General features: G+C 39.5%; 2 protein-coding genes across 3 annotated transcripts in view; one reads left to right on the top strand and one right to left on the bottom strand.

Moving 5' to 3' along the window:
* Positions 1 to 16685, bottom strand: part of atp8b5a (ATPase phospholipid transporting 8B5a) — a 40047-nt gene extending 23362 nt beyond the window's left edge. For both annotated transcript variants that reach the window (XM_056376362.1, XM_056376363.1), the window contains exons 1-4: positions 16550 to 16685; positions 5068 to 5149; positions 4570 to 4628; positions 591 to 704 (exon numbers count right to left, since the gene is read on the bottom strand). In XM_056376362.1, coding sequence (XP_056232337.1) covers positions 591 to 704; positions 4570 to 4628; positions 5068 to 5110 — 216 coding nt within the window. In that variant the 5' untranslated portion in view covers positions 5111 to 5149; positions 16550 to 16685. The remainder of the gene's footprint in view (positions 1 to 590; positions 705 to 4569; positions 4629 to 5067; positions 5150 to 16549) is intronic.
* A 4659-nt stretch (positions 16686 to 21344) lies between these two features.
* The window catches only part of dmrt1 (doublesex and mab-3 related transcription factor 1), a 30611-nt gene continuing 25051 nt past the window's right edge, over positions 21345 to 26904 (top strand). Inside the window, exons 1-3 of the mRNA XM_056377194.1 lie at positions 21345 to 21748; positions 23235 to 23409; positions 25062 to 25219. Of these exons, the coding sequence (XP_056233169.1) occupies positions 21530 to 21748; positions 23235 to 23409; positions 25062 to 25219 (552 nt within the window). The 5' untranslated portion in view covers positions 21345 to 21529. The remainder of the gene's footprint in view (positions 21749 to 23234; positions 23410 to 25061; positions 25220 to 26904) is intronic.

Here is a 26904-nt window from a genome sequence, read left to right as displayed (position 1 = left end):
TAATTAATGATATTATTAAGAATTATTGCTAAATGCTGCTGGGAAGTACTGACAAAAATGGGATATAAATGTGAATACAGACATGTACTTAACATATTAAATTGTATTCTATGTTCTGAAATATTTTTCATTTAAACATAATTAAATGATTAACCAATCATCTGAAATTAACTAATTGATTAATCACCTCATTATTCAACCTTAGAGTACTGGTTAGTTTCTGGTTGACTGGGGATATAATGAAACCACATGTTTAATGGGGGTCAGTAGGAGCTCACCAATGAAGTTCTTCCCCAGGGTCCCTGAGTATATGAAACCTGCCAAGTTCTCCTTCATTGCCAAACACTCTGGCATAATAATATTCTTTCTGAGTTAAGTCCTGGGTCAAACATTCAGTATGGCATCAACCAACCTGAGAGAAACAAGTCAACACTTCAGATTTTCCCACCGTGGGACTAATAAAGGAGAATCTAATCTCATCTTCTTTGCATTTCATTATGTGAGACATTTCTAGTGTTTGCATGAAATCCTCATGACAGTTGGATGGACACATTGCCCTGTACGTGCCTGTGCATGTTTGTTTCCCTCACCTGGAGCACCAGCAGAAAAAGGAAGTAGGCGTTTGCAATCCTCTGGAATTGCTCAAACAGGTTGAGAGGTAGGAAGGTGAACAGGTTGTACTTGGAGGTCTTGATGGCGTTTGTCTGGAAGAGGCATAAGGGAAGGAGAGAGTAGGATTAATGCTGCAATACATCAGCTTTCAAGATATTTGATGGTTCATTGGGGGCATTTCTTGAGATATTTCAAGCTTTATGTTTCAGTGAGATATTCACATACTTCTTGGTTCTCATTTAATTTTATAGGACCCTTAAAATTAGGTTGTGGTTTCTTGTGTGGCGTTTAATGTGCTGAATACGTTCTGTATGTGTGTACAGTAACTGAGGCTGCATAACCAACAGGAGACAAACATTTGCAATCATGATATTAGAACAGCAACAAAAGTAGAAATGTTTTTGTGACATCTTCTGTGGTCTATCTCTGGGATCTCTTGTCCTTGTAAACTGTCACTGTTCAATGTTCTCGTCTTATAATAACCGTCATAGTTTAATGGGTTTATAAATGGTAAAAACAGCATTGGAGTGAGGGAAAACATGACAGTTCATTCAGGGGAAACAGATACATTGACCTCTTCCTGACTAAGATACAGTAACACAGCTTTGCACTATAATCAATACTTGAAACATATATCCCGTTATGAACTAAAAGATGTATGTTATTTCTTAGTTTTATCAACAACAAAGAGGCAAACAATGACATAATGCTAGCTAGTGTTGACCTAGTAAACTTATGGCCTTGCTGTTATAAAGTTAATGACAGCTACGTGAAAGCATGATGGTCTTTTACACATTATTACTGTATTGTTTAATAATTAATAGTTTTCAACAACAATTCAGCAGTAAAACATCCCAAAATCTCCTTGCTGTCTCTATTCTCGTACCTATAAGTACCCGGATGGTGCACTCCAAACGGTCAAAAACTGTAGCGGACACTTCCTCAACCCTCAACGGTCGCCATCTTGACTACGTAGCAGAAGGGGAAAGATCACCAACGCATTTTCACACTTGTGAAAAACGGCGACTGCGGAAGGGGAACACGTAGTCGGCGCCGATGGTGGCGTAATTTCCATGTCATGCGACACATGGAGCACGCACAGTAAGGTAAAACGTTAATTTTTAAGTCAAGTGACAATGCAGTGGGCAGGTCGGCAGCAGTCGCGGTAACATGTTGCCATCGTCATTTCCGGCGTGCTAGAAGGGGGCGTGTCTTATTAAAAAATACTTATTTATTTATTTATTTTATTTTATTTATCTATTTATTTATTTATTTTATTTTATTTTATTTTTTTTATTTATTTTTTTTAATCCTGACAAGAAAAAAATGTAACTTGGCAAACTTGGTAAAACCTAGTATGTTCTTCACACAACAACTATGACAAATGCTTGCTACTCAAAAGCTGAACGTTGGACTATAAACTGTAAGTTCTAGGTATTGTGATAGCACAGAAAAATCAATATAATCAATTACAAAGTTATATCTGTGAAATTACTCAAAACATTTTATGTCAATTAAAACACCAACTGGGTTGCTGGAACTGGCCACAGAGCAAATAGACAGTAGTGGTGGAAAAATACTCTACATGTAAGGTTAGTCTGTGTATAAATGTCTGATTTGTCTGTATGTAAAGCACCTTGTGTTATTTTGTGGACTATATGAGATGTTGCACATGAATCCATAAAACCTTAACAGGCTGTTTTATGGATATGTGGCCCCATGCATTCGATAAGAGACTTTCTTTATGTGTAATCACATTCATGGCTTCAACAAATATTTATCTATCTTTATGGTCTTTTGTTTATTCCAAGGCCAAAATGTCGTGTTGTAGGATGTTAATGGAACTGTAGGTGTACAGGTGGGGGTTTGTGTTTTTTTTTTAGTTTGTGATAGATTTACATGACACCCTGTCGGCAGATGGAACAAATACTGTAATAGACAGACCTTTTTAACCAAATAGGTCATGGTGAAAGAAAGAAGCCACATCCACTAACCCTGATATCTGACCTTTGACTTCCCTGTGGCTGAATGAACTATTTTCTACTTTAAGGGAGAGATTAATACACTTCTCCACAGGGAGGTTCTGTGGGAGGTGGTTGTTTTGTTACATTCAACATTTTTTACTTGAAAATATATATACTGAAAGTGTATCCTCAAGACTAACAACTGTAATGAAAACACTACTTCCACCTCATTAAACAAAGCTTGAACTGTTTGTTTCCAAGAGGGCTCAGCTGCAAACAATTCCCCTTAACAAGAACAACAAGATGTTCCTCACTGACGAAAATATTCACATTAATGAAAGGTTATTTGTTGGGTCAAGTCCCAAAAACAAGTTATATATTGTTTCTTGTAGTGTGTTTATAAAGCTGTGTTTCTCTTCATAGACAGACATCCTACAGACATATCTTTTCTATCCAATCTAACACTAGCTAAAATGCATCATTTATGGTTTGTTTACTCCATAATTAAAACACATAATTTCTTCATTATGGTTAAAATGTTCAGTTTTTGTTGAAAGTATCTAGGAGAGAGTGATTTATGTCATTTTGGTGGCTGCAGTCTGTGATGCTGTTGATTGTACTGAGTTATACTGAGAGGAGTTTCTTATATTTAGTCTACCCTCAGTGATATAAATGGAACCAGGACATAATAACAATAAATATTTAATTCTTTGTTTCTATTGTGTGTGGGTTTTTGTGGTGATTACATGACAGTTCTGGCGCAGAACCAGTGAGTCAGTTTGTGAGGAACAGTTTAATGTCACACTGAAATAGTTCAGAGAATTCCTTGGAAGTGATTGTATATTTTCTCTGAACACTTCTTTGTGGACACATTTGCCTTCTCTACAATGCTGAGGTGAATCAGAGATCCTTCGAAGACCAGAACAGAGCTAGAGAGCAGCTTGGAGATCCTCAGAAAATATCCTTATGTGAATCCTTGATAAGACCCTCAGTGGTTTTATTTTTTCATGTGAGGAATCCTCGTGAGTTCAGATGTTTGTGTAATCTGGTGGGAGGCATTTCCTCTGTGCCAGGTGGATCTTATCAGGAGGCTGAGAGCTCTGACCAGCTGGACCGTGACTCCCACGTTACTTAATCACTGGATCTCTTCACTAACAGCGCCGCAATTAAACACACAAACAGGACAAATGACTGTGTGTTTTGGTATTTTCCACTAGCTTTATTCTCACAGAGTTGTAAGCATTTTAACCAATTAAAAGTGAAGAGGGAAAAATAAAAGATTGAAGATAGAAATTACTCTGTTCTGAAAAGTGATATATCAATAAAGGTTTTTATTTGTTTGTTTATTTTTCGTATAAATTGCCATTTCACACACTCATTTTAATATCCAGTTTCCTTTTCTTTTTAACATTTGATTATTCCCTGATTATTCTTTGGTCGTATATTAAAATATAATTTATTTACAATTTTCATATTTATTTTCCATTTTTTCCTTTCTGAATAACATTAGTCTCCATCCTCCGTTAAGATGTGTTGCCATTTCATTGGTTTCATTGGTTTCATGCTATTCTTCTAATCTAATGGAGCTACAAGGCTGTAGCAAGTTAGCCATGCATCTGTTCTCTGTTTTAACATCTTAGTGATACCGAGATTTGACCTTGACCGCAGCAACAAACCAAGGAGAATGAGTTTACCCAGCAGCGACTCTCTGACTTTGGCTGACGTCCAGTCTCCTGATAACGGCCAGACACTCAAGTAACAAGAACACGCCCCGAGGGAGAGTTTCTCTTGTAAATATCTGAACTAACAAAATGTGGTGGTAAACGGTTTTGTCTAAAAGGTACGAGGGCTGCGTCTGCTGTAAATCCCCTTCTCTATTTTAAGAAGCAGCCTCTCGGAGCTCAATAGGACTTTAAATTGATGTCTGCGTGTCTGAGTGAGTGGAAGACATCTCACTCACAACACTCACATAGATGATCATAGTAATACTTACTGCATATTTAAAGGACAGGTTGTATTCTCTGTCGTTGGCACGGAGTTTCCTCTCCAGCTCTGATATGAAAAGACAGAAATTATTATTATCAATTTAGATGAACTTACAAGAATTTACTCATATCGTGATTTTAATGTTTCTATGATGGAAAGTTTTATCCAAAGCACATCACAGTACAAATGTATAAAGGGAACCTAACCCCCAAACCCAGCAGTGGTAGGACAGGACACCACATAACTTTAGTATATGTTACAAGAAAACAGGATGTTTGACTCTGTATAGGAATTTTAATTTTCGGTTTTGAGAAAGAAATGTAGCAATAATATACAAAATTATTGTCATGCTTTATAATTTTGTGTTGTACTTGATGCACTTGTTACCACTGACAGTAAAACATATTACCAATTATAATTTGAATATTTCATAAAATGGCAGACATCAAATTACAGAATCTAAAGATTATGACATTTTATGAGAATCCATCTGGTCAAGGCTTACCTATCTCTTTCTTCCTGACACAGTCCAGGCCAAAGAAAGACATCTTCTCTTCCTCCTTCTGCTATCTATCCATCATACCAGTCTGTGAAGAAAGACAGGGAGATGTTACTCTGCGGCTGAACAGAGGATAATCCAAGTCACCTAATACGTCTGTTATGAGGGAATAAACACACACACACACACACACACACACACACACACACACACACACACACACACACACCTCTCACAATGTTCAAGTCAAACATCGCCTTTCTCCTGCCTGAGAGTTGCTGTTAATGTGAGAGTGTCTGAATGTCCGCCGACTGCCATCAAGACACTTTCCGTAACGTGCTCTATGAGGTCATTCTTCCTCAGTCGTAGCTTTTTAAATTCAGGGTAAAGCAGGTTTTACTGAGGGTTCAGCTGTTTCTGACTGGAAAAGCTTTTGAGACCAAGTGGAGAAGACATTTAAATCTAATCTAAATCTAAATGGAGAGGTACAAACAGGCAAATGGAAATAATTAAAAACACATGATGAAGGGAGGAGGAGAGCCTCAACACTGACAGTCCAGTTGTAAGCCATGTGTCTGTGTGTTTGTTTGATGCACTACATGAGCGTTGTGAGACAGAGGGAGAGAGTCCAACCTTCACTTCCCCTTTTCGTCACAGAAGCCCTTACTCTAGGTTTGCATCAGCTCTCCGGTGTTTTGTTTTTCCCATGTAGGGAGGCATGACTCAGAGGGTGGCTCCCCTCTCAGACCGGACCATCCACTCATTCAGTTATCTACTTGTTCAATCATCGCAGAGCCCAGACAGTCAGAGGGCACAGCTGGGAGCCCAGTCTGGGTCCTGTGGTCTGTCTGGGCCGAGTGCCGGCACACCACTATTACTTCAGCGGCCTCTGACACGCCATGCCAGCACTCATTAGTAATCAGTAATCAGTAGTTGTTGCAGTGAAGAGAAGACTTTATACGACCAGTGCAGTCGCTCCCATTAGAAAGAACTGCATTAGCTTCATCTTTCAGATCCGGAGTCTACGTCCATTTATATACACAGTCTACAATCCACACACACGTATGCATGCAAGTGAGTTGATACATTAACCCATGTTTCTTGTTAAAATGGAATGAGCTGGTGCACAGTGATGACAAGAAAAGTACGTCATTATAACATGGGAAACATCTTGTTAAAAGAAATCTTCAGGTTAATCGATTATAAAAGTAATCGTTAGCTGCAGGCCTGGCCTCAACACTAATGTGGTAATGATAAAAACCTCACATCTGTTAAAGCAAAAACTTCTTTTTACTGTTTTCTTACTGATCCTCTTCATCCTCATCAAAACTAAATTTAGAGTTGTGTGTTTTGGTGTGTAAAGGCTGGGCGGTGTGTGTGTGTGTGTGTGTGTGTGTGTGTATGGAAATATGTGATGCTAAAAACTCCCAATACGTAAAAAAGTTTTCGGGGGAAAATAAATTAATGAAGTGCAAATGTGATCATCAGGGAGGGGGAGTGTTTGTGTGTGTGTATGTGTGTGTGTTGGCCCATGTTGAAGATTCCCGGACAAGAAGTGGTGGTTGTGGAGCTCCTGCCCCTCAGCGCTGGTTGCCAAGGTGACGTCAGCGTTGCAGCTATAAATATCTAACACATGTGTGTGTTGAAGAATGTGTGTGTTTTAGCAGGAATGCCAAGGCAATGGAAAAACAGACACGCATCATGATGCCTTGACACGTGGGCCAGACAGTGTGTACACACGTACCCCTGTTGTGGCTACACAAACACACACACACACACACACACACACACACACACACACACACACACACACACACTTGTAACTGCCCACCACATCTCCACTCTTTGAGATAAAGTCCTGCCATAAAAACTCTAAAGCAAACAGTCCACCTTTTCATTCACCGTGAAACTCCACTAAATTAAGCAGCCACTTTATTCCACGGTCAAACATGTGAGCCGACACCGACGACGTCTCTGGCCTGGTGAAGAGGAAAAGGACATTTTAAAGAAGGGCTTTAAGACTGAATGTCACACGCTTCACCCCCTTGGCTTCGACGGACACTCCGACTTTCAAGGCTTTATTACGGCGCTGACACACCTCAGAGACCGGACTGGCTCCGGTCAATCAGTTATAAGATGCTGGGAAGACTAATGCAGCTCCAGAGTGAAGTGGAAGCTACTTTAGGAGTCTGCAGCTCCTGAGTTACTAAACTCTTATACACAACCTCAGTGGAAACCTTTACCTTCATGTTACATCCACTGCCTGCACATTAAACACAATCTGAAATCTTAGTATACTTCAGCTGTCTTTTCTCAGCTTACTGTAACCAGCGCGTAAAGCTTTTTATATTATTTCCATCACAGTTTTTCCAGGTCTTCATTAAATCCTGAGCATAAGCCAAAGCAACGTCTGGCACCTACACTCACGAGGGATTACCATATTTCATCATAAAAGACGCACTGGAATTTATGAGTTGCATCCCCAGATGGATTACAATGGCTGCCTGGTCACTGAACTTTATTAACGTATATTCAAATTTCTGAAACTTAGCAGCGTGGATTGTAAAATGGTTATCTGTAATGAAACGTACGCATGATTTGTAATAAATCCAGTCTGTAAACATGTTGTTTAACCAGCAAAATGTCCTTCAGAATGATAACGGATTTTGGAATTGAACTACATCAATGCTCCGCCCGGAGAAGCTTTGTGGTGTTAAAGTGGGTCATAAGGTTCAGACAGTCACATTTGGTTTTAAAACTACAGTGAAAAAAAAAAAAGTGAGAGCGAAGGGGAGGTTGAATCAGAACATGGTCTGGTTTCACTTCAACCACCTTTACCATCAATGTTTGGTAGTGTCCTACTTTTCTGTCTCTGTTGAATGACACACACACACACACACACACACACACACACACACACACACACACACACACACACACACACACAAAGTTCTCTCTGAGCCATTTTACTTTTCAAAGTGCAGCTAACAAACACTGGGATTAATGTTATTCCAGCCACAAACAAAGGTGCGTAACAGTATCCCAGTGTCACAGTCACCTGTGACTGGCTTCAGGGGTCAGAGGTCACACAGATGAATGGGCGTCTTGTCTGATCGGTGATCTCTGGTTTCTCAGCTGAACACTGCTCTATTATCAAAACTGCCAGCATCTTTGCAGCTGAAAGAAAGACCATTTTCCTCTAAGTGAGTGTGTGTGTGTGTGTGTGTGTGTAGACAGGTGCCAGTGTATTTAAATGGCTGTAAAGCTATTTTGTGTTTGTATGGTTTAAAAAAGGATGGTTTCTTACGTTAACAATAGCAGGCACTAGAGCAGCAAAGATTATTAACTGATTAATTGATTGAGAATTAATCGTCAACCTATAAAACTGTCATTTTTACATATCTGCTTGTGTTCAGATTAAACATACGGGCTATAATGTGTATTTTCTAATTAATAAGAGAGTCAGGCTAGCTGTTTCCCCTCGCTTCCACTCTTTATGCTAAGCTAAGCTAACTGCCTCCTGGCTTCAGCCCTATACCTGACACACAGACACGAGAGTGGTGTCAATCTTCTCATCTAACTTTAGAGAAAGAAAGTAAAATAAGTGCATTTACAAAGGGACAAACTGTTTCTAAGGTGCTGTCGATTTGCCTCAGTGGCTAGTCTGCGTTAGGGACACGGCGCCAGATTGGTCAACTGCAGCTAGTCTGATGATGCAGCATTAATCATTGTGCAGCTTTAAAAACACTCGTCTTGGGTCTGAATATTTCACTCAGTGTAAACATCATACGGCTTCGAAGACGGGCTGCAACAAGCTGATACCATCATTATTCTGAAATCTTACAGTTTCTTTCTCTATCTCCTTTGAAACATACTGTAGTCCAGCCCCACCCACAGAGCTTCAGTCCAACAGGCCTCAGACACTTGAAAATGTCCAGAATTAAAGTTCTTATCAAAGATGACACCAGCACACTCACGTGAAACACACACAAAAAGAAATGAGCTCTGAACTCACCGGGGATGTAGTGAATGTTGTGTGTGACTTGAATGAGGCAACAACTCCTTCAAACTGCTGGGGAGTTGTTGTGTAAGAGTTTCCAGATCAGCCAATCAGACAAGAGGTTTCCTCTGTGTGTGTGTGATTTTGTCTAATGAGTCTGTTTTCAAAGAGGAAGAGAAAAAGGTGTGACACCCTCTCTCTCTCTCTCTCTCTCTCTCTCTCTCTCTCTTTCACTCTCTCACCCTCTCTCTCTCTCTCTCTCTCATTCTCTCACCCTCTCTCTCACTCTCTCTCTCTCTCTCTCTGAATACACAAAGAGCTTCAGGCAAACATTAAGGGCTTCTCAGGATAAAATGGACGTGTCACAGGTTGTTTCGCATCTTTTCTGGGTTGTTTTGTGTTTCCTTGTGGTCATTTTGAATCTCGCTGTGGTCGATCCGGACAAACTTTTAACAAGATGCGTTAACAGTCATTTCAAACAGAGGCTCTGGCCCATGAGCCGGCTGCCCCTTCGGCCCGCTCAACAATCCATCCACCACGTCATGAAACACACAGAAACCTTGTGACGGTTTTCTGTGAGGAACTCGTATTAGTTTTTATTTGAAACTAAGAAGAAAGCGCGCTCAGTAATCCACAATCCAGCGGCTACGTTCTCTGTTGCATCTCTATCAGCAGGTACTTGTCTTATCAGGCTGCTAGCTAATAATAGCTCCCATACACACTGTAAGTTTCAGAACAACTTGACTCTAAGCAGGAAAGTTACCTACAGAAGGAAGTAGTCACAATGATCAATCAACGAATCGATTAGTCTGACAGCAGAACATTAATCCGCAACTGTTTTGAATTTCACATTATCATTTAAGTCTTTTTAAAGGAAATGTGATGTTTCTCAAAAAAGAGAATTTGTTACTTTTTCAACAAATTACATATGTTTAGGTACAAGACCTTTTCTGACAATTTATAGACCAAACAATCGATCAGTTCATCGAGAAAATATTCCGCTGATTAATCAGTAATGAAAAGCTGTTAGTTGCAGGCCTAGAGGGGAGAAAGACTTCCACCTTCATCACTTCACAAGCAGCTCCTTCTCAGCTCCTCTGCAGAGTAAACAGTACATCCTGTATTGTTACTGAATACTTCAGATCATTGGCCAATGCCAGTTAATGTCCCAATACAAACAAAGGCAGGGGAGGAAATGTTGCACAGTAGCACAGAATCAAAACTCAAATCCCAGCTGGTTGAAAAAGCTTTCAAGTAGTATCTGGCCAAAAGACTTGAAAAGCAAACCTCTGCACTGTGTTAAAGCCGCTGCACCGCTTCAATATTCAAACACTTCAAATTGTGCGCCTGTGTTGTTTCACCACGTCTATCTTCAAAAATCTGTTACAGTGACTCAACAATTGCAGGAAGTAGCAGTGATAGCGAGTTCTTGCTAATTACTCACAGCAACTTCTGCAAAGCTCGTATGCCATTAAAAGGTGGCTCTGAGCCAACTGAAACAATGTTCGTACACCGACGTCCATCTTTCATGCAGCTACTCAAACATGCATGCATGTAAACCATTAACACAATCCACTATGTACACCAGCTGTGCTACAGATGTGATTACAAATTAAAGATCCAATTTCAAGAATCAGTTTCCTGCACAATCATTCAGAGCAGATTTACCTCTTTGTGATTACATCTCTATGCAAAAGTGATTAATCAAAAATCGAAGGGAGAAATCCCAAATATGTGGGGAAGAGGTGTTAGTGGAAGTTAAAAATGTTTGATCTTAGATTAAAAAATATTAAATTCGTGACTGTGAACAAGCAGGGCTGCGTATCCAACTTTTAGAAAATTTAAAAACATTTTCAAAACCCAAGTTGCCATATTAAAATATCTTGTTTTGTCTCACTATTCACCATTCACCATACAAAAACCAAACTTTATTTGATTCAGCATCACAGGAGACAACTATTCTGCAATGAAGGGCTCGAAATACTATCAGTAAATCACTTTCAATGTGCTCATGGGCAAGGCGCTAAACCACTGAACGCAGTGGTCTGTAAGAAAGCAAACAGATAAGTTAACGACTGGTGATTCTTTTGTAAACCGCCTGCATGTATTGTTAAGTTAAGTAAAAGGTGTATCTAGGTCAGTACAGAGAGGCGTAAGGCTTTCACTCTGCAGAGGGATTTCACCCACACACAGTTCAAACACATCTGCACATGCAGCTCACACCGTGGCATCTCGAGCTCGGGATCTTTGGTCTGCGGCGTGGGTCTGCCCAGTTGGAAAGTGTCATATAAGAAACCCACTTTTTTGTAGAGTGACACAAACTGCGGCAGAAAGTCCACAAGAAAAAAGGTGGGAAAATCATGTTCCTCTTTCATTTCTGAGTATTGGTCTCGTCACACACCAAGGAAATGCAGGAACCTGCTTCATAAACATACAAGGCCAGAGGAAAGAAGAGGAGACAGGAAAGAAATAACAGAAGGATCAAAAGCTTCAGGTGAGGCCGGAGCTCAGTCAGAAGCTTGTTTGGAGCAAAAACATACCAACGGTTAAATCCATGCAAATGATGAAACAAATATTCGGTTTGCTTTCTGTCTGAACAAACCTTTAGTTGGGACTGGGATCTGTATCTAGAGGCCAAACTCAACATCACATTCACAAGCTGTGTCCTGGGAAATCTGGCAACTCTGTGCATCAAAAACATTGCCGTGTCAGACTTTCTCCTCCATTACACAATGCAGATTTGGTTTTAATATCTAATCCAGTAAAACGAAATCTGTGAATACTGTTACACACGATGTTCTGCTCCACTGCGCAAATATAAAAGCAATATCTGCTTCTGCAAACCCAAACCACATACAGGTCAGCTGGGCGGTATAAAGAAGGTCAAACCGATATGCTTTTAACCAAAAGGTATGTGAAGTGTTGCGAAACCCTGAGGACAAAAAGGTGTCCAAATCAATCAATCATCAATTTTCGACTATTTAATTTGTTCAGCTGCTTGTGTTGGACCACGTTTAACATTTCCTGTAAAAACTAAGGTACTGAAGAAAGGTACTGTTTGGATTTGGGTAAAACACTAAACTGATCACAAACACAAACTCATCATCTGCAAAACGAATGCAGGATAGAACGGGACTAACGAGGAGCACTATTGTGAAATTCTGTTTGACAAAAAAAAAAAAACAGGGCTGCACAGTTGATCGAAATATAATTGAAAATCACAATATATGCAATGTGCAATATCCAAATCACAGGAGTTGCAATTGTTTTGATAAAGGTAAAATGTGTCACGTTGTTGTGCATGGTTAGCACCATAAGAGACGCCCCGACCTACAAATTATATTCTCCAGACGTAAAAGAAACATATTTGTTTGGTACAAGAGCCAAAAGAAAAAATCACATCATCAAACATTTTAACATCTTTTTACTGTGAAAATGAAAATGCAAAAACAACCATTACAACTGAAATAACAATCGCAATATGATTTTTTCACATGTCGTGCCACCCTACAAATAAATATATAACCTCAAGTTGTATAGCTCTAAAACATATAAGATTTAGATTGTTAAATAGGAAGTGAACAAGCAGTGCAAATACAAACTAAGGGTTAGCTATGCTGCTATGCTTAGTATCCCTATTATTGATCACTTGTTTGTGCAGTCAGTTGGAGCAGGGCTTTAATGCTGAATAACTCATGAGCCAATAACATTCATACGTCTGAGCTAATTCACAGCTTTTGGTTTTGACTTTGGTGGGTGCCTATGTCCCATTCTGTTCGACTGTTTTCTGTGCCACTGAACCACAAAGACCATATTAGTTTTGGCCAGTTTGTTTTTCCGCTAATTCAGAGCCTCAGCCCACAACCTCAGTCACAAGAAGCCGATAAACATTAACTTTACAGAGAGCAGCCACTGAAAATGTCCTATTTTTGTGTATTTGTATAAAAGTTCTAAACTTCCTTTGTTTTATCTCGTGATAAAATTATTATTTTAAGCTATTTTTATACACATGCTCATGATACCGATCCTTTTACTACAGATTTTTCTATCATTTTAATTTAAACACATAATTATGGTGGCGCATTTACGTATTCATCCTGACCTGTATTGTGACAGGAAACGTTTCTTTGTCACCACCAACCAACAGATTATTACAACAAAAAGCTCCTTCCAATGCAAAAATCTGCTGTAAATTCAAGCTGAAGTTTATTTTTGAACTGTTTGTTTGCCAAGAAGGACAAAAAAAGCAGCAGGCAGCTGTACTGCAGCCCGAACGGGGTCCTGACGCCCTGACGGCTGCTATTATAGTCATTTCCTACTTATCAGATTTCATTGTTCCTTGTACCTGTCACTCACAACTTGTTCAGCTGACCACAGAATCAGCGTCAATCTAACTGACTAGCTAAGCTGAACGAAGAGGACGTGTTTTCCCTGTGGATTACTGATTAATGAGTTTTCTCTGCTTCTGTGAGTGAAAGAGGAAATTTTACTGTGTGTTTTACTCTTTCATTTGTCTCTGACTCATACCTGGGTGAAATCAGCCTTTGAGAACATTATTTCTGACTCTGATGCATGTGTGAATAGAGATGTGTGCACAGAGAGGTAAGCGTAGACCTTTTTTTCCCTGCTGATGATGGACATCAACAAAGCAACAATAAGAAAGTGAGATGCAGTTATGACACAAGGGCACAATGCAGGATCTGCGCTTTGAGCAAGAGCCCGGAGCGCTGCACCGAAAGGCCCGAACAATCGACCTCTGAATTATTCACCTGACCTCTCAGGCCACAAAGCCGCGCCTCCTCTCATCTTACCTGATAACACCCTGACATTTTGATCGACCTTTTAAGGTTCATAATCTCCATAAAGACTCTCTGCCACTCCGGCATATCAGTCCAGGAACCACTGACCTTCAAGCTGAGACACAAACTTGGATTTTGGCCCACGGTAAATTAATTTGAGCGCGAGCGAAAGTTATTGATCGAGATCAAATTCAAGGAATTGCCTTACGTGACCTTTTCAGATATCGTCACTGTCAACGTTCAGTTTAGAAGTTTCTGATTAAGAGCTGTAACACACACACACACACACACACACACACACACACACACACACACACACACACACACATACACAATCTGTCTTTCTACAATCTTTTGTTTCATCTTGCTCCTGCTTCTTCAGCACTCCAGTCAGAACCACATTCGTTGTCTCTTTTGTGAAGTACGTCTCCACACTGAGTTCTGACCTTGCGTATGTTTGTCATGGTCACTTTCTGTCTCCATCTTTGGTACTTCTTCCGTGTGTTTATCCTGATTTAGCAGCACGTCTCTGGGAGTGTCAGTCCATCCGTCTGTTGGTCCACCGCTTTGGTTCAGACTGAACCATCTCAACAACCGCATGAAACTTTCTGCAGGCATTCATGTCCCCCAGAGGAGGAATCCTAACGACTTATGTCCATTCCTGACCTTTACACTAGCGCCACCAGCAGGTCAAATCTTCTCTTATCCTGTGAAATATCTCAACATCTACTGGATGGATTGGCATCACATTTTTGTCCTTTCATGTTCCCCTGAGGATGAACCCTAATGACTTTAGCAAACCACAACATGAGTTTTACATTTGTGGTTTTAGTGACATGTTTCCACAACCACTGGATGAATTTCCATGACATTTAGAACAGATGTTCACGTCCCCCATAGGAGGAATTGGGATAACATTATGACGTTAGCATTTAGCTCGAATCACCACTGTAGCATGGCTGTAGACTCTAGTCTTCTTTTTCCATTTCCATCCCATTTGTACATCTTAAGTTTGCACAACTACATACGAAGTATTCCTGTAGCCTTATTATGATCATGTAACATTCAGGGAAATGCTAATTAATATAAAAAGAGACCAGGTGTGAGATGATGAAGCTTTGTGAGCTAATTTAAACTCAAACTGTAACATACAGTATCTGTGACTAATAGTGAAAAGGTTACTCAACATCAGTTTTTGAGTGTAGCTGCAGTTTTTGTTCTGATAAAAAAAAAGGTTTCTTTTCTCAGTAAGTGACACTGCTCATGTCTGGATTATTATCACTTACAAATGACAGTTATTGGACTCCTGGCTTTAAATCCATGTGTTGCATGTGTTGTGAAGTTTCAAAAGGCTTAACGACACTTGGATGTACTGCTTTAAAAAAGTACTTTAAAAGTTGCTTTAAAAAGTGAAAAATGTCACCGTGTAACTGAAGATAACTCAACATCTGTCCAGTTACACCATCAACAAAACATCAGCACCACGGGAAACAACTCTAACATGTTTCAATGCTGCTGTCACCAGCACGAAAAAAACAATTCAACCAAAAAAAACAATTCAACCAAAAAAAACAATTCAACCAAAAAAAACAATTCCCTTAATCGGTTAATGTATCATCAGAAATATAATCTACTATTTTGATAATTGCTTAATTGTTTAGGTCACTTTTTCAAGCAGTAATTCATAAATAGGAAGATTTTCAGATTTTATGTTTTACATGAATGTGAACTGAATATCTTTGAGTTTTGGACTGATGGTCGAACAGTTTATAGACCAAATAATTCATCAAAAAAATCATGTTTGATTAAAATGAATGCATAATGAAATCAATCATTAGTCAATGCCCCATTTAATATATCTCAAAGGCCCCCTACTTCTTTAATACACCCCTGTGTTGTAGAGTGGAGGACTCCTTATAGTACTCCACATTATAGTATCATGTAATGTCTGGCTATGAGAAGGAAATTATCTGTATCATCAGTAACAGGATATGAAAGTACTTCACTGCCTACAAGTGTATATCACTCATCAATGACATCACTAACAAACTGCAAAGTTTACTATCACCTATCTGTACAATAATAGTTTTGATAAGCATCATCCTTATCTTCATTATTCGGATTAATATAGCACCGTTTCTTTTATTTATAAGATACGAAACAAAAAAAGGGGAGAGAAATTACATCACGTCTTGACAACACTGACTAATCCTGCAGTGATACCATCACAAACACAACAACACACACTGTGATCAGGAAATAAAAGTCACTCGCGCACAGAAAGTTGAAAGAAAAAGACAAGTTTTTAAGAAGTTTACGCACTGAACGCAAACTGAGCCGCTTTGTTGTGAAGGACCAGCGGTGAAAGTCATTTGGTTGTGAGAAGGAAAAGAAAACAAAGTGGAGCTGAGTTTTTTTTCTTTAGTTTCCCAGACCCGAGCCTGAGCAGCCTCCCTCTGCCTCCTCATTCTTTCCGCTACTTTCCTGGTGGAGGAGTCCCCGGAGGGCAGAGAGTGAAGAGACGCAATTTTTATCAGCTTCCTGTTCGCTCTTTCTCCTCCACCTCTTCCCTTTCTCCGTCAAAGACCATCTCAGCCTGTCAAACCCCCAGACTCAGCTTCACCTCGACCCCCCACCCCGCCCCACCCCCACGGTCAGTAAAGAGCGAAGCGGCGGCGCGTCCTCTTACCGTGCGTCCTGGCTTCGTGCGGCGCGTCCCGGCTGCGATCCGGGGAATAATCAAGAACCAAGAAACTCTCCAAACTACGAGGGAGTGACGAGAGCTAATGTTTTCCTCCAGGCTTCCTCCCACCACCCACCGCCTCTCCTCCTCCTACTACTCCACTCCCCTCCTCTACTTTCTCCTCCCATTCTCCATCCCACCACCCCCCAACTATATTCATCCAAACACCGAAACCTACTTTGGCAAAAACGACACGAGGAGAGGCCAGATAACGGGCAGGTCACGTGACTACAATACAGCGGCAGTTAAGAAGTTTAGATCAACTATGACCCCTAGAGTTGGTGAACTTGAAAGTGAAACAACCACACAAAGCTTTCAGAAAAACACCAGCTCTCCTTGTAAGAGCAGTGAAAAAAAATGACTGTCACAATAGCTTCTTTTGTCCGGCCAATTATTTCAAATTATTAAAATAAATAATAGGAAAAGCAGCAAACTTTCACAAATAAGCAGTTGCCAGTAAATTTTTTGTTAATTTAAATCTTTCTTGGTATATAATCTATGACAGTGAATCATAATTTATAAGGTAATCACTTCTATGTAAGGCAATGTCTCAGACAAACTTCATTAACCTTAATTGCCTTTTCTGTCCTCCTCACCCACTTCCTCTTCATTATTTCCTTAAATTCTCTTTTTTTATGTCTCTGATTCTGTCTTTTTTTTTTTTTGACTTCTGACATTTCGCTCTTGTTCTTAGCGCTCTATGTTTTCTCTGTTCAGTTTCTTTTCACGCTCTGCTGCGTGTCTTTCTAACCCTTTGGTTGAGGTTTCAGTTTCCTGCAGACCCAGACGAGGAAACCACCATGATTTACAGTAATTTATCCTGAAATCTGCGCTCAGTTTATTAGGTACACCTCCCAAAAGCTAATGCCGTCCAGCACAGCCCTGTGGTACTGTAAATCCTACCTTCACAAAGGTTTAAAGTTCAAATGTTGTTGAAAATGCTTTGGAAGGTGTTAATTCAATTTCATTTATATGTGTTAGACGGATGGATGCTCGACTGGTGTGTGGTTTATTTACATAAAAAAAAACAAGACAAGCTGTGGAGACAATCTGCGACCATGTGAATGTGCTGATTTGTAGGTTTCAGGTGTTGTCTCATGTATGTCTTTAGAGAATTAGAAACATTTTGAAAGAAAATTTTAAAACTATGAATTGTGTGTTTTTTATGCGTCATTAATCTGCTCCTTTTAGCCAGGTGTCTCTCTCTCTCGTAAAAAAGAGATAATGTAGCTCTAATGTACCATGACTTTCTAAATAAAGGTTAAATTCATAACTTGTGGAGGCTGCTGCTGTTGAACAGTTTTGTGTCATACTGAGAGGTTTACTAATATTTTGTCCACTCCATTTATATCAGTGACTCAGATCCTCAGCATGTTGCAGACACACAGTTTTATGGATAAATACATTATTCACTGTGGAGCGTCTGAGCTTTAAGCAGGATAACAGTGTCACTATATCATGTCTTGTATGAAATATGGCTTGTGTTTGATTTAAATATTTATCTAAAAGGGTTTTCAGTCATTTTTTGTTTAGCAGCTGTGAAGCATGTTGTAATCCTGGTTTTCAAAGTGTTTCTGTATAAAGATAACAGTATCACTCACAGGAGTGAAATCAATGTTTTAATACTTTTTTGCTGATGTTGTGGGATTTTGGTGGCTAAAGGTCAAAGGTCAAGGGATTGCCGACCTTACAAAATATGGTTTTGGCCTTGTGAACACAATATCGCTAACACCTTGAGGGAATTTCTTCAAATTTTGCACACATGTTCACTTGGACTCAAGGACAAACTGATTGGACTTTGGTGGTCAAAGGTCAAAGGTCAAGCTGACAGTGACCTCAAACACTTTCTAGCAATTACTCAAGACTTCACACAGCAATTATGACAAACTTAAAACACAAATGGTTCATATTTTATATGATTCTGGACAAACAGGGATGTCATCTGAAACTAGTCTGAGTGGCAGAGACAGACACTCGCGAGGAGGTGATTCTAGTTTCTCACTGTGAAAACTTGGCTAAAAGAAAGAATTTGGCATCTTTTGTAACCAACGTGAAGTTTGACATGACTAGAGGTGTTCAAGCGAAGAAGCACAAAAACACAAACGATGTAATGATTGTTACACACGAATTATTTCTATGTGTATCAGTTGTGAAATGGCAAACAGGCATCTGTAACTCATCTTCTAATGCATTAAAAGAAACTGTTATTTACTAAAATAGACAAAACCCACATAACCCCATTATCAAGCACAAATGTTCCTATTTAGCAAACATTTAAAAACACTTAGCACTGTGATTCTAAACCCTCACATTACCTTAGGTCCTTCTTGTTACAGTCTAACTGCATAGGTTTTTTTTCTTTTTTCAAACAATGATGTGGCCACTAGGTGTCGGCAAAAAGCTTAAAAACATTTTAGGATTCTCAGTTTAATACATTTCATTGTTGCTCTTTGCTCCTTATGTGATTACTGTCCTGGTTTCACTGTTAAGTGTTTGCTGCTGCAAATCAGTAACCAACAGCCGGCTGAATCCATCAGTTTGTACTTCAGGATCAAAGTAAATAAAAGTAATCTTGTGAATGCCATAGGCGGAGCGAGGGGGGTGCGGCTTATGGGGCTCCAGCCCCGGTTGTTTTCCCAAAAGCCCTGAATCTTGTATGAAGTTTATTATAACATTATTTATATTTATAACTTCAACTTGGTGTCATTTCCTCTCAGTCTCTCTGACTGGACCGGCAATGGAACTCTATTAGTACTGTACTCGGGAAATAGCCATTTATATTATTATTTTTGGTGAGCTGGGCGAGCCATGAGGGAAAATATGAGTAATAGCGCAGGGACAGGACAGGACAACCTAACCTACTAAACCGGAACCCGTTGCCAGGGTGATGTCCGTGCAGTCTCCTCCATACATGAGGTCCTCCTTCTGTGGACACCAGTCATTCAGTTTTCAGTGTGGATTCCTTTGAATGACAGTAAAAGACAAACACTTTAGTTCAGACATGGTGGATCACAGTTAATCACACACATATACCAGCTGCCAGGACAGGTGCATGAATACCTGCTTCAGTTGAGGACTCCTGTGTATGAATTTACACAGTGGTGTAGCCATGACCTTCTGCCCCCTCTACCCAGCTCAGTGGCTCCCCTGGGTGGTGTGATAGAGAACACTGTCTTGTCACTAAATGTCAGCTATTGAGAGAAAATAGGAACTCTTGTTTATGTGCTGCATCATTGTACAACCTGTTACTGGCCATGCTTGGAGAGGAGGAGTCAGACTAATAGAAATGTTAAATGTTTTAAACTGCATACTTTATTACTGCATAACAATCTATCAGTATTACCTTATGCTATAAAGGTAATTAAACTCAGTGTGTAACCCTGCTTTCAGTTAGCTTTCAGCACCAGGATCTGAGCCAATGACTTGCAGCCTGCTTTTTAATTGGTAACTTTTCATCCCTCCTCCATTTGGCTGCAGAAATTTTAATTGGGTGCCTGTGTGTTTCACCACGCTTCACTCCCTGCCTATAAATCCACTCGGCTGACTGACTGACCGGTGTGGAGGTTAATTCAGTTTCAGCTCAGTCACGCCTAGTAAATTAATTCACCGTGTAGCATATCAGCCGCCGTGAAAAAGAGCTACAGTAAATATATTTTAGTGGGATGCTACTAAGGATAACACAGTAATGTCACTGGCTGTTATAAACTGAGCACCGTAGACAATACTAGCTGCTGTAGGAAGGTACAGTGATATTTTGACTTTGTAAACTGAAATGTAATCAAACTGTGTCTTTCATGAGAATCCAATTAGATTAACCGGGATCTCTAAATATTTATGAGTACATCATGAGGACATATCAAACTGGGGTCCATCACCTTAGGCCCAAGAAGGGACAAGAGGAATTGAGACAGTTCTTCAAATCTGATGTAATGAGTTGTTTACATTTCATGTCAACAAGCAAGATTTGTAAATGGTGGACAAGATGGAGTGTGCAGATACTAGGACTAATATCAAACCATGAGCTAAAGTGAGTTTTTGTTTTAAGTATAAAATGTTCACAAGATTATAGACAGAAAATTTAAATTGGTTGTACACTATACTTTCTTTCAACCTCAACCATCATAGCCCTGGAGATGAAAGCAGCATGGAACAGGCTAAAGTATAAATGCTGCAAATGAACAACTTTAAAGATGTATGTATGTATAATGAGATATAGTGGTACAGTGGAGCTTCCTCAGTGCAGCTAGAGTAAGGTGGTTTTCCACCTTTGTCTTATGCCACGATGAGCACTTACAAAACTATGACAGAAGTAATGTTCTTTAATGGTCTAAAACACAAAGTTATAGCTACACACACTGATTACAGCATGTTGAGAGGGGAGGTTTCAGATTGTGCAGATGTTCTTTAATCCATTATAAACATTTCATTATTGATTACCCATTAAAGACATACTTTAACAATGAGTTTCCAGTTCATTTTCGGTCAGTTGATAAATTGATAAATCAACTTATTTGAGCTCTATTGTACTACTGGTTGGTGTCTTGGTGATTGGGGTCAATAGGGGTACAGCAACAAAAAAAAAACAGGGTTTCACATGGAACAAATGGACTTTAGACAAACAACAAAAATATGTTTTATTAATCATTTCAATCAAAGTGCAGCAAAGTGATGCCACTGTCCTCCCAGATCTCTCCCCCGCTCCCAGCTTGTTTCCTCCCACTGGAGTTTTGAAGAAGTTTAAAAAAAAAAAAAAAAAAAAAGCAGCAGCAGCAGCAGGGCGGGGAAGGACGGTGACCTTACAGCCTCCAGTCTGGCACCAGTACAGGCTTTTACCAGCCGAGCCTGCTGGGACAAACGCAGACATAGTAGCTAAAAAGTCTTAAACCGTCGTCGCTCCTGGGTTTTGTTGTTTTATTTTCAGCAGCCATGAGCAAGGACAAGCAGAGCAAGCAGGTGCCGGAGTCCACCCCACCTCTCTCCCCATCCAAAGGCCAGAAACCCCCAAGGATGCCCAAGTGCTCCCGCTGTAGGAACCACGGCTACGTGTCTCCCCTGAAGGGACACAAGCGCTTCTGCAACTGGAAGGACTGCCAGTGTCCCAAGTGTAAACTGATAGCCGAGAGGCAGAGAGTCATGGCGGCCCAGGTAACCGTTATTTTACCTGTTAGCGCGGCTAGCTTGAGCTGAGCCTGTAATCACCAAACTTTTCACCAAAACTTAAACTGTTTCTGCTGCGTGAAACATGAAATACAACACGTAACTGTTTGGACAAATAATTTTGATCCATATTTATACTCTTTTTAAACGCTGTGGACAAGTTTACTCTAGATGTTTTCCCTCATTTTCATTTGTGCACTAAAGGCAGAACTGAAAAAGTCAACCTAGCTGTAGCTTAGTTTATACACAGCTAGCTTGAATTTGTAAACAATTAATAAGTATGTTTTGTTAAACCTGTTGCACTCAAAATACAGTTTAATAATTGAAGTTAATAAACAATTAGGCTACAGTATATAAAACAGCTACTTTTTCATATTTTATAGTCATTTACTTTGTAACTTAAGCAGGCACCATCATATATTTGTAATTTTTGATAAAATAAAAAAAGAAAAGCTAAATCAACTGTTAAACATTATGTAAAATAGATTTTCTGATGATTGATTAATCAACTAATCCTTGCAGCTCTAAACCATACATTTTAAAACTATGGCATGAAGCAAACACAATGATAGATCGATAGATAGATAGATAGATAGATAGATAGATAGATAGATAGATAGATAGTCAAATCAATCACAAAACAAACAAATAATTACAAATCTAGAATACTCAAATAAAACTAAAACAAAGATATGACCATATTATGTTATGTATTTCCATTATCTTTTAATCTGCCAAGTTATCTTTACGAATTGGTCTAGAAAATTTCAGAAAAATGCTCATCGCTCGTCACAATTTCCCAAAGCCCAGTGGTACTTATTCAAATTGCTTCGAACCCCATGTAATACAATTTACAATGACATAAAATAGATAAAAACACCATGTATATACAATGACAGCACCATAATATAATATAATAAATTGATTTTCATTTACAGTGTTGTAATGGTAGACATAGACATAGCAATAACATGATATAAATGTGACTTCAGTCCTGTCCATTTAATACAGACACTGCTTTGTATTGTAAGATAATAATAAACAATGTAAATAATCATAACACACAGGGGCAAAACACAACTTTAGCTAGTCACAAGACAACAATAATAGAACTGTCAATCGACAGATAAATAATCAATTATAATCACTGTTTGAGTAATTTAATCGATAACGACATTAATCATTCGTCATTTATTTTGAAAAGTTACAGTCAGCAATCCAGCAGTCAAATCGAAAGTCAGTGTAGTGGACAAGGCAACTTATTCATAAGCCTACAGTAAATATTTACATAGTTTTCTTATGTTATACCAATGATTTATCTTTGTACAATTGTAATCATTTTCTCATTGCACCAAGTTATTATTTTGTAGCAAGCAGATACTGAGTCTGTTCTTTAAAGTCAGTTGATCCTCAAGAAACTGTTTGTTTTATGCCAAACAGTCCCTTATCAGGCCTTTCCTTTCCTCCCCTCCAGGTCGCCTTGAGGAGGCAGCAGGCTCAGGAGGAGGAGCTCGGGATTTGTAGTCCGATGACTCTGTCGGTCCCTGAGGTGCTAGTGAAGAATGAAGCTGGAGCGGACTGCCTGTTCTCTGTGGAGGGACGATCCCTGACACCCACCAGCATATCCACTTCTGCTGTTGCTGTCACAGGTGAGGCATTGCCAGCTGTTCCACCACACACTGAAGTCACTGTGTCCAAACATCAGCTCTGGAAAGTAAGGAGAAAATATGTGGTAACATCCAAAAATTACTAAATAAAGTAGTAGTGGGTAGTTGTGGGTATGCACATGAATGCAAACACGCAACAGTCAGCATCTGCCACTGAACATTCACATGGGAAAAACATGGAAAAACACAAGTGTGGATCGCTGAAATGAAGAAAAGCAGTGTATATATTAACTAACTCAGTGGGGATGAGGGGTGGTACTGCATGGAAAAGTGAAATCAGTACATAACATATACATTCACAATCAGTTCCTAAGTCAAATTTTATGTAAAGGCCTTGGTTTTAGGGTCTGTATTGATAAACAGGCAATTGTAGATTTAATTTGAAGTGTGGAAAACTTTTACCACTTTTACAGAATGTGGTCTGGTAATTTTCAATCCAGTCAGCAGCTGACTTGTTGTGGATACCCCTCTAATTCTCTCAAATTAAGCAAAGTCTGTCAAATTGACTTCTCAGTAAACAACAACAACTTTCAAAATTCAGAAGATTGTTTTCATCATTTGGATTTTATAAAAATTTCAATGACTGTTTACTGAAATTGCAAAAAAAAGAAAAGAAAACAAGCAGTTAAACAGGCAGCAAAGCCATATTCTGTTCAATCAACTATTTTCTGTGTTATATTCATTCTTAAACTGAATTACTATGACATTAATGAGTCATCTTCTGTTTGTGTAAAACAGTCGACAGGACAAGAATGCTTTTATAGGCACCATCAATAAGAAACATTGTCATGGGAAAATACATGAAAATGAAATTTGATTTGATGACAGCAGCATGAAAAGGCATCCTTCCTTTCTTTCTTGTCGTGTGGAGGCAGACAGAGATACCGTGTTCCCTCTCGGCCTGATAGCACTTTCCAGGAGGTGTAATATGAGTGTGGTCAAGGCTGCTCGTGTCCTGCTCTGACTCGGCTTTGTCTGTGTGAAACACTGAACTTTGGGTCCCTGGCTTGGCAACAGAGAAGAAAACACTGTGGAAAAAAAGGAGTTGAGCACTCCGTGATTCACTGATGAAAAGAATTAGAACAGGGGACAACGAATGTCATTATCTTTGGGTTCAGTGGTGCACAGTGTCTTCATTGTGTAAGGCCAAAAGATCAGGGTCTGCCTGAGAAGAATGTGGCCTTGCTGATAAGGAAAGTACAACAGATAATGAGTAATGATGATTTTACAGTCTTATTTGTCCTGATGGGGCAAAACACATTTCTGTATTAAGATGGTGTGTTGTGGTAGGTACAGATGTCACCTGCAGATGGTGCTGTTGATAGTAGTTTGAGGTAGGGGTGGCATGACGAGAAAAATCTTGTAAAGTTCAATTAATATGTCTAGTTAACGTCTGTAGCTGGAATAAATTAGCGTGAAAGATCATCTGCTGCTGGATGCATGGATCTGAAAACATGCTTACATTTACAGCTTTGCATTATTTAAGCTGTAACAAAACAAAAACTAGTGCACAATATATCCTAATCTTCATATTTCAAATGCAGTAACGATCACACAGCCACAAACATCATCATTCATCCTGTGGACGGATCTTTGTCTTATTTGTTGTGTCCTCTCTGTGTGTTGTGGTCCAGGGAGTCGCTCGGCATCCTCCTCCAGCCCATCAGCCGCCGCCAGGGCTCACACCGAGGGAGCGTCCGACCTGCTGATGGAAACCTCCTATTACAATTTCTACCAGCCTCCACGCTACCCTGCCTACTACAGCAACCTCTACAACTACCAGCAATACCAGGTGACTAACAATAACCACCCTGCTGTTAACCAGTAGCACTTCACTTGTATTGAAAAATCCTGTTATAAGGTTATGGTAGGTATCTACAGTAGTGTTAACCTTTGTGATGGTATCTTATGGAAATCGTTGATACTGGTCTTGCTCAGTGGTTACCTGCAATGTGTGTTTACCTTGGCTTGCCTCAGTGGAAGATGGGGTGTGTTCATGCTTCAAGCTACATTGCAATTCATAATCTTATTTATATTCTCCTGACTGTAAATAGGGTTCACCTGTTGTGGGGGTTTCAAGGTTGGTAAATTATATTGATACTTCTGTATTTAATAAGCTCATATTTAATGTAATTCACATTTACATTTAAATTTCAAGACACAATTTAGCATTACATTATTGTTGTCATGGTGGAAGAGCCCCTGAAGCAGCATTTAGAGCATTATGAGACAGTAAATAAAAAATGAGTCCAGGATTTGTTACATTAAAAGAAAAATGACTTTACAAAATCATTACCAAGCATTTTCTTTAAATGTACAGAAAGCAAATGAAGCTTTTTTTAGGACTTTTTCATCCAGTTTTTCCATTGTTGAAGTCAGAAAAGATCCTCCCCTTATAGTAAAAGTAATATGCTTGGTAAATACTGGATAACTTATCAGCCAGCACTGTAAAATTGCAGCATTTAAAAGAAAAATTAGTAACTTTTGTATGAGATCATCTGTCATGGCTCAGATTGTAGTTGTTAGCCCGACTGAAAGATTTAAGATTCAGCTGGTGACCTGTCACACGAGTCATATGCGAGAGTTACAGAATAGAGCTGAAAGTCTCGCTGCTCTACGTTAAAATAGATGGATTGGGCGCACAGTAAGTGACGTACTGGTGTCATTTATTTGTGTGTGATCGTGTGCGTTTGTGTGTGTGTGTGCATGTTGGGAGAGGAAAGCTGCTTCATGCCACAGAAAGGGGAGATAAGCTGCTTAGCTACGAGTCACCTCAACATGAAAAAGGTTAATTTTCTATCAACTTATCACACAACTGTCACAATAATATGAAACGCATGTCAGTCAGACATGAACTGAACTGTGTGGATATCACATCAAAACCGATTGTGTCTAATGATGAGAGCAAGCAAGCTGAAACTACTGAGGTAACATTTGAGTTGAGATCTAAAGAAAGAAAACGTTTTCCTGTGAAGCTATAAAAGCAAATTTCGATCCTGTGTTGAACATTTCAGGGAGGGAAAATTGAATAGACACAATGCCATCTGGCTCCGCAACGACTTTCACATTCATGCAGTACAAGGTTGCTGTTGTACCTGGTTGTGTATGTAGAGAGCCAAAGTCATAATGTCACGTTCGGGCCAGCCTCTGTTCCTCTGGCTTCTGTAGCTCAGTGCAGTCTCCCAGTCCACATCTCTTGCATCTCATCTGTCTTTCTGGGAAAAAAAAGATAAAAGGACTATGTTTTTGGGGTGTAAAATCAGTATCCACTACAGCTGTTGCTTTTAGAGACTGAAAACCTTGGGATGATTTCTTATTGAGCACAGAAAAAACAACAACACGGTACAACACGGCTTCGTCCATATTCATAAAATTCTCCAACCCTCTCAACTATTTTAAACTTGTAATCTTTCTGCTATATTAAAAGTCCTCATCCAAACACATGAATCGAACCACATGACATAGTGTTGAGAGAGG

Source organism: Seriola aureovittata, chromosome 5, assembly GCF_021018895.1.
Source record: "Seriola aureovittata isolate HTS-2021-v1 ecotype China chromosome 5, ASM2101889v1, whole genome shotgun sequence".
NCBI lineage: Eukaryota > Metazoa > Chordata > Actinopteri > Carangiformes > Carangidae > Seriola > Seriola aureovittata.
Note: the sequence above shows the minus strand (reverse complement) of the source record. Positions and strands in the feature narration are given on the sequence as shown.